The 9,033-nt window shown below is 43.6% G+C and overlaps 1 protein-coding gene across 2 annotated transcripts in view; it reads right to left on the bottom strand.

Moving 5' to 3' along the window:
* Nucleotides 1-406: 406 nt before the first annotated feature.
* Nucleotides 407-9,033, bottom strand: part of sipa1l1 (signal-induced proliferation-associated 1 like 1) — a 177,605-nt gene continuing 168,978 nt past the window's right edge. For both annotated transcript variants that reach the window (XM_069918125.1, XM_069918126.1), the window contains exons 19-21: nucleotides 7,195-7,309; nucleotides 5,755-5,836; nucleotides 407-1,908 (exon numbers count right to left, since the gene is read on the bottom strand). In XM_069918125.1, the coding sequence (XP_069774226.1) occupies nucleotides 1,765-1,908; nucleotides 5,755-5,836; nucleotides 7,195-7,309 (341 nt within the window). In that variant the 3' untranslated portion in view covers nucleotides 407-1,764. The remainder of the gene's footprint in view (nucleotides 1,909-5,754; nucleotides 5,837-7,194; nucleotides 7,310-9,033) is intronic.

Raw genomic sequence — 9,033 nt, 5'->3', positions numbered from 1 at the left:
CATCCAACATTTTTCAGCCAATTTCACCAAAACGCGGCGAATTGTAAATTTATTTGCAACTTGGTAGAAACTGATTCTGGCCATTGAAACCCATGCTGCCCAATTACACCCAGTCACCAAACCTTTACATTATGGAGGTTGGGAGGAAACTGGAGCTCCCCCAAGAAAAACACCAGATTAGAACATTGTAATAGCGTTGCACTAACCGCGCTACCCATTCCCTGCAGCATAAGTCTACCTACCACACTATCAACAGATCCGCCAGTCTTCATGTCACCCAAGAACTCATGGATCATACATTCAAGTGATTCACATATATATTACCAATATATCACAAGAACTATCAAGATGGAAGCTCTGGGTGAGTTCTGACAAAACATTGCAAGACCAACCTGAAAACATTGAGACAAGTTTTATTCTGAGATGTTTAGAATGTATCATTTCTGATTAAATACAGGCCACAATAAATCAGAAATTTCTTTCGTACAATAAATAGGCGGGCTTTAATTCCAACTCCTTACCAAGGTTTTAGAGGGAGGAAGTGGGTGGGGGGGGGGGGAACAATGGAGAAATTTAACAAAATACCTCTTGAAGCCTCATTAATGCCTGCTATAATTCCCATTTGTATTAACAATACACTACAAGGTATAATACATCTCCTTCATACAAGGCCATATTAAACTAAAAAAAAATCCAGAACTTCAAAACTTACCAGAACCTTACAAAATATTCTGAAAAGTTCAGTTTTAATTTATTTACAAAAGTTATCAGTTATCAGTTATTTTCCACTTTCTTGTCAAAAAAACAAAATGTCCATTTTTCATTGAGGGAGTGGCATTGCAAATGTTTATGAACTCTGGACTCAGTGGGAAAACGGAATCCAGCCCGATGGAAATCACCACCAGTAACTTCTCCCTGGGACCAACAGGTCAAGTTCTCGTTGTAATTCAAAACCCTCTGCTTTCTTTCGATTGTACCATCCTTAAACAATGATTTTCTCTAAAGGCGGTGAATTGAAATTAGGTTAAAGAAATGAAGTGAGTTTCTTAAAAAAGTCGATCGATTTAGTTATTAAAATTTTAATTAAAATGCCAGAAGGACCTCAAGTTAGCTTATCGGTTTGGTCACAATTGATGCTCTATTCTAATTTACAGCAAGAAAGGTTTCACATGCGCTTTTGCCAGTGTGAGATTAAAGCCTTACAGGACAGCAGAAGTAAAACTGGAACCTTCCTTGCAAAATCAATTTCAAATCAAGATACTCACACCGTGCATTACTTAAACCTGGAAAAAAAATCTGAATTTAGTTTTTAAAATACTGAACAAAAATCAACCACAGTGAGTAATGAAAGGTGACATTATTAAAGTACAAATCAACATTTCTGGAACTCAAAATCTATTTTTTTTTCCCCCCCCTCTTAAGACGCTTGAAAGTTTCTGGCACATAGCTAACTAATCTCTCCCTCAAAAGCACATTACTTAATATCAAATGAAATAATGAGTGAAGCACCCTGATGCCTGTCATGGTAACAAAAATATTTAAAGCCACAAAAGTGCGTCAAATTAGTAAAATGAGCTTTACAAATAAAAGATGTGCAAAATCTGACTTTCACATTTTGAGAAATCTGGACTAATGTAAAGACAGAGAACAATCAGCTAGTGATGAAAGTGCTCGGGGTTTTTAAAAAGTGGAGCTCCTCGCGAGCAGGAATCTTGTCGAGCCTCTTCTGAAGAAGGGTTTAATTCATTAGTTTTCCTGTGGAAGTCACTTCATGTCGATTGTGTTGAAGACCCATTCGGTGAATTTCTTCAGCTGAGCAGATGCCGTCTGGGACTCCTCCTGCAGCCGCAGGTTGTCCTCCCTCAGGTGCTGTACCTCTGCTTGCAGTGAGGCCCTGTCCTCCTTTGCCTGTTGGAGAAGTGCACATAGGGAGAGGTGGGGGGTGAATTGGAGTGGGGGACAGTGCAGAGAACACTCCTGTTTGAGCAACAGAGGAACCCGTCTCAGTTTGCAAACACAGCAGCATAATGGGAATCAATGACCCAGCAGTGATACAGGCCAGAATGGTATCCAGCACACTGCCCAAGAGCCATTTTGCTGCGATTCTCGGTGCATGCCATTCCTACTTACATAGCAACTGGTACCCAGCAGCGACCAGCTTTAATATGGCCAAGACATACAAGCTGGTAATGGGGTGCGAATGATGTACATTTATCAGATGGAAAGGTTATGATAGTTGACAACAAAATTCCCGAAAAATCCATGGTAATGTTTCTTGTCACACTCAAAGGAAGTTTTCCTGGTGGGGTACATATCCTGCACAATGTGCTGTCATTATCACATTGTAGGAGTTTGACATGACAGAACTTGCTGTCACTCTCCCCATGTTACTGCAACAATTAGGATGGCACGGTTGGCGTATTGGTTAGTGCAATGCCAGCGGTCGGGACCAGGGTTCAAATCCCGCGCTGTCTTTAAGGGGTTTGTATGTTCTCCCTGTGTCTGCGTGATTTCCTCCCACCGTTCAAAACATACCAGGGGTGTAGGTTAATTGGGTGTAAATTGGTCAGCACGGTCTCGTGGGTCGAAATGCTGTGTGTCTAAATTACATCCCCAAAAAAACATGGTATCTGGTGTCTCAAGATCACAAGAGTCACTAAATAAATGCAGGTCTTCCTTCTAATCACTGCAAGGGAATGATGAGGGCTATGTAATCAAATGAAAAAGATCAGGGTGGCATTAAAAAATATGGATACATGGTCAGGAGCAAATCACACAGCCAAGAAACATCTTGATGCTCAGAGGATTCATTAAAGCTGACAAAAGATAATGAGTTGAAAAGTCCACAGTTGATCATCGTTCAGAATTCAACAAGGTGATTACAGCTTTAGAACCATTGACTCATAAGACAATACAGCACACTACAGGCCCTTCGGCTCTCAATGTTGTGCCAACATATATATTGCTTAAAAAATATACTAAGCCCTCCCTACCCCGTAACCCTCTAATTTTCTTTCTTCCATGAGTCTAAGAGACTTCTTAAATGCCCCCAATGTCTCAGCCTCTACTATGACCCCTGGCAAGGTATTCCAGGCCCCCACAACTCTCTGTGTAACAAAAACTTGCCCCTGATGTCTCCCCTAAACATCCCTCCCATAACTTTGTACTCATGTCCTCTGGTGTTTGCTGATCCTGCCCTGGGAAACGGGTGCTGGTTGCGCACCCTATCTAAACCTCTTATAACCCTGTCGACCTCTATCAAGTCTCCTCTCATCCTTCCATGCTCCAAAGAGAAAAGTCCCAGCTCTGCTTACCTTGCCTCTTAAGTCTTGTTTCCCAATCCAGGCAACATCCTGGTCAATCTCCTCTGCACCCTCTCCATAGCTTTCACATCCTTCCTATAATGAGGTGAATCATGCAGGGGAATCCTTTGGCTGTTTGGTGGGATGCTATAAACGTGAGGCGAGATGCTGTCAGTGGGCCACAGGTCCATGCAAAACAAGTTTGGGGATGTTTCTGTCCTATGTCTGCAGGGGCTCCTTCAGGTTCAGTGTGTGAGCGACTGGTTACGCTGCAAAGATTGGCAAAATGAGACCATCTTGAGTTAACAAGTGCCAGGTGTGAACAAGGAGGCCTAAGGAAGGCAACACCGATAGGCCATCCATGAAGGAATTGCAGGTGCAATCGTCCTTGAATTTGTCTCTGACCTTGTTACTGGATATGATGACATTCCTAACATGAGCAGGAATTTCATTACACAAGGTGCCATTTCTCATAAAAGCAAAGTAGACAAAATAATGGCAAGGGGTTGTAAAAATGAATGGATTTAGGGACAAGGCTCTTGAATCATCACAAACGCTGGAAAGGCCTCACAGTTCAGGCCCATTTCATAAAGAATGACATTTTAAGCTTGCCAGGCATGGTGAATTTAAGATTAACGCTGTCTTTACTCGACCCAACCTGAAGAGAATGATATCTGCCTTGTTATGACCTCTGGACTTTTGTTAACTGAATTTGTCATATTTTTTTCCCATTAGATACTCCGTATTACCACTGACCAATCATAGGTCAGGTATAAAACAATTTAATGAATAACAATTTCCTGATACACCCCACAACGGTTGAAATGTCCTGTTCTCTACATGGATTATTTATATGCATGTAACCCCAATCTAAAAATAGTCACCGTTTTTTTTCCATTTTGACCTTTGCCTGTGTTTTGGGTGGCACTGCTACCGCACCAGACTCCGGGATTCAATCCTAACCTCCGGCGCTCTCTGTGTGGAGTTTGCATGTACCTCCTTTCATCTCTGCTGTTATCCTTCGTCAAATCATTAGTAAAATGATGTTGCCCTGGGATTTTTTAAACTGAACGTTTCCTCTGTCACAGTATCTTCTGCACTTTTGACTAGTCCAAGTAAAAACACAACGCTGGAGAAAATCAGCTGGTAAAACTGTGTACTTTATGTAGCAAAGATAAAGATACATCACCCATGTTTCGGGCTTGAGCCCTTCGTCAAGTTATAAAGAATGTAGACAGGCACCTGAATAAAATGGTGGGGTGGAGGGGGAGGGGGAGGAGCACAATCCCAAAGGCAGCAGGTAATACAGGAGGGAGGGCGCAGCAGCAAGCAGGGGGAGGGGTGGATAGCTCTGTGAATGGAGAGGGAAGGAGGTGCAAAGGGAAAGGGAAGGGAGGGAGGGAGGGAGAATGGATAGCAGGCAGTAGAAACCAGAGATGTTCATGCCATCTGGCAGGAGAGTGCCCAGATAATATATGGTGTTACTCCTCCAATTACCAGGTGGTCTTGGTGGATTAGTACACGAGACCATGGACAGATATGTGAGTGTGGGAGTGGGATGCAGAACTGAAATGGTTGGCCTCTGGGAGGTCCCCATCACTGATGTGGATGGAGTGAAAGTGGTCAGTGAAGCGATCTGCCAATCTCTCCGATATAGAGAAGGCTACAGTGGGAGCCCTGGATGCGGTAGATGACTCCCACAGATAGACAAGTAGTTTCACTTGAAAGGACTGTTTGGGGCTCCGAATGGTGGTGATTCCATTGTGAGAAGCAGAGAGAACAGCAGTCAGATCCTTGTGGGGGCCAAACTGGGAGGCCTGGAACCGGAGCTGGAAGCTACAAGGCACAAGATAGTGGCAGAGGCGGGTAGGGAGGAAGGCAACTTGCACATGGAAATGAGTCAGGGTGAGTACATGGTCACAGAATTTGAGTACAGCAGGGAGTACAGATGGGGAACAGTGAGAGAGATTCCACAGAACTCCCTTCGAAGAGCAAAGTGCTTTATTGTTTGATTGCAGGTAGTCCCCAACTTACAACCATAACAAGACAGAAGGATTGGTCGTAACTCAGGTTTGGTCATAAGTCGGGGTATGGGGCCCTTGGGCTGCCGGGGGGGCGGGATCGGGGACCTCGGCTGCTGATGGGAATGCGGAGCACTATATACAGTACTTTTAATACAAAATATGAACCTGTTCACTAGTTATAATAAAGATTTTTTTAAAAATGGGTCGTACGTGCGGGTGGACGTAACTTGCTCAGGTCAGAAGTCGAGGATGACCTGTAGTTTTGCATGTAAATTTGCATTGTGGTCAAGCATAGGTTGACTTGATTGGATAGTATGCAAAACTATCTCAACAAACAATTCTATTCAATGTACTTGGGCAAAGTTTCCTTTTCCTACAGTAAAAAGACGTTTGCATGAATAATCACAGATGTGGAGTTTATCACCTACCCTCCTCAAATCATCTTGAAGTTCCTTCAACAGCATCTCGAGTTCAGTCACCTTGCCAGACAGAGTGGTAGGAGATTCCTCTCTGAAAAGACAAAAAAAAGTACACTCATTCCATGAAGCTAACACAGGAGGGTCGTCATAAAATGGGTCAGCACTTTTCTTCTCATAGAGAATAGAACCAGAGAAGAGAAACAGGCCCCTTCAGCACATCTGGGCCGAGCCAAACTATTCATCCTGCCTAGTTTCATTGACTTGTTTTGACTTGTGAAAAGAGAGACCCAGATTAATCCTGTTCACAGCCACTTGCAAAACATGACATTTCATATTTTTATTGCATGTAACAATTTTAACTCTGACTTTCATACCACATTTTGGGACGTTCACACAAAATCAGCGGGAAAGTCCACATGGAGAGATCTCCCTTCTTTTCCATTGATGACATTTACTGGGAGTGCTTCTTAATTAGGGCTCAATGAATTATCGAGGACCCTCTCCATCCAGCGCACAGTATCTCTGACCCACTGCCATCAGGAAGGAGGGACGGGAGCATCAAAAATAAGGAATGTCACACTGGGAAGAAGCTTCTTCCCACAGGCTCTGAGATTGATGATCCCGTGACCGAGGAAACTACCCAAAATATTTATATACGTTTATTTTAAATTATATCTGAATGTATATATGTGATTACATTGTGTGTGTGTGTGTGTGTGTGTGTGTGTGTGTGTGTGAGAACTGCGGTCCATAGAAACTGTCTTTTTGTCTGGTTGTACATGTACAGTCAGATGACAACAAGCTTGAAATGCAAAGTGGCGTTACGGTTAGCGCAACACTGTGACAGCGCCAGCCATTGGAATCATGTTTCAAATCACGAGCTCTCTGTAAAGAGTTTATATGTTCTCTCTGTCTACGTGGATTTCCTTCTGGTTTCCCTCACCGTTTGAAAAGTATCGGGGATGTAGGTCAATTGGGTGTAATTGGGCAGCACTAGCTCGTGGGCCAAAATGGCCAGTTAATAAGACAAATTAAATCCTCAGAAGATACGCATGAGCTGGCCGGATTCTGGAATGAAGGCAGAGATCATCAGGTAAAGTAGAAATCTTTTGTTAAAGAGGGAAGATACATCTATGAAGGCAATTTCACAGAGAGCAGATATACCCAGTTGGCTAAAGGTAAAAGGGCAAGGTTCACATTAGCAAAGAGCTGAAAATGTACTTGTGTCTTCGTGATTTCCATTGCAAATTACAAAATAAAAATCTGAAAAATCAGATTGGAGATTTTGTCTACAGGAGCAAAAAAGCTGGAACGTGGTGAGGATATACATGTGTACATAGAAAGCCAATTCTGATTTATGGACAAATAAACACAAATGTGCACTGAAGTAATGCTCAAACAAAATACCAAATGATCACTCTTGAGCTGCCAAAAGACCGGGTGACTCACCTTCTGGATTCTGCCTGTGGTGATGGGAGTATGTCTGCCTGACTGCTGCAGTCAAGGGATAAACCATCAGGTCTGTGGTCTGAGTTATCAACACCAAATAAAGAAGCTCTTTGGACTGGAAACAGAACAAAAACAGATAAAGGTCACTGATGTTCAGGCACATGGACATTTCTCACCAATGTTGTTCACTCTTCCTCACTGCTGGATGGAATGCTGGCTTGCCTGCAGCCATTAATTCCATGTGTGGGTTAACTCCAGCCACTCCTATCCCTTCTCTGAGGAGGGTGCAGGCAGCTGAGCGGCCGAGTTGCACAAAATGCCTTGCAGTGACAAAGCAGTTCACGACAGGCATAAGGAAGGAGGGGAGGAGCAACAAGAACACCAATATTTAGGGGGGGAAAAATGTTGTGGTTCAACAAAAGCAGACGAGCCTCCAATTTCCTCCCATGTGCCTGAGTCAGGAGGTTAAGACTGTAACTTGTCCCCAGTGTAGAGGCGAGTGGGAGAATCTGAGGAGTTAATGAGACTGTTGGGGGAACCACCAGAGGGATTAATGTCAGATTAGTTTATGTGTGCATCAGGCTGGGGCTGGGCGGGGGTGGGGCCCAGAGTGAGCATAAAAAGTATGACCAGTTTGGTAAAATGGGCAAACGTTCTGATAATCTGATAGGGCAGCACAGTTGGTGTAGTGGTTAGCACAGCGCCTTTACAGTGCCAGCGACTGGGGTTCGAATCCTGCACTGCAAGAGTTTGGACGTTCTCCCCATGTCTGCGTGGGTTTTCCTCGGGGGCTCTGGTTTCCTCCCTGTGTTTGAAACATTCCACATTCCGGGGGGTGGGGAGGGGCTGGGGTGGTGTGCAGGTTAATGGGGTGTAAATTGGGCAGCAAGGACTCATGGGCCGAAACGGCCTGCTACCACTCTGTAGGTCTAAATTTAAAAAAGAACTCCTGGTCTGAATCTGTCCTGGCCTGTCTAAATGCACCTTCACTGAATGCACTTTGCCAGTTTTAATCTGTATTACACATACAAACAGAGCAGAAGAACAAGGCAGATTGAACACAGCCATGAGATACTTATTGTTACAGTGGGGCATTACTGATAACACATAGTCAGCTCTTGGCTAGGGACTGACGAAGTATATATATTGGATGATTAAAAATGTGCCCACCAACAGGAAGTAGCATTCAGCATTCATTAATTCCCATCTAATTCTTTCATTGGAATAAGATTCAATGCTGCTGGCCCCACTCTCAAGGTCAGAGAAGATGTTTATGATCCCACTGCGTTCGTTTAAAATACAAGAGCTTTTACAGATTCCCACCCCATATTCTTCCTTGTAGTTTCAAGGATGTAACATTTTTCTGGTGCAGAGAGCTGCAACAGTTAACAATACCCATGCACACTCTGGTCTAATTAGGCCTGATATCTTCCAGTACTCCTGATTCACAGTGCTCTGAACAGAGAAGTGCATTTTTAAATAAACATGTACCAAGAAAGCTCATGTGCAGGGCTTCATCTTTAAACCAGAGTATCTCAGTGAAATAGTGAATGAAGTGTAAATGCGGTATTTACAGGTGGAGGGGTGTGTGTGTGTGTGTGTGTGTGTGTGTGTGTGTGTGTGTGTGTGTGTGTGTGTGTGTGTGTGTGTGTGTGTGTGTGTGTGTGTGTGTGTGTATACTATGTCCCAGCTGATGATTTAGAAGTACAGTAAAATCCCCATTATCCGGCATCTACAGGGATTTCGGATACCGGATACATGAATTTTCTGGTTGACTGAGCGCACTCTTACACTCTTGCAGTGCCTAATTAATCTACCTGCATTAAGAATAAGCGCTTT

Source organism: Narcine bancroftii, chromosome 2 (genome assembly GCF_036971445.1).
Source record: "Narcine bancroftii isolate sNarBan1 chromosome 2, sNarBan1.hap1, whole genome shotgun sequence".
Taxonomy (NCBI): Eukaryota; Metazoa; Chordata; class Chondrichthyes; order Torpediniformes; family Narcinidae; genus Narcine; species Narcine bancroftii.
This window is presented reverse-complemented; position numbering and strand designations above follow the sequence as displayed.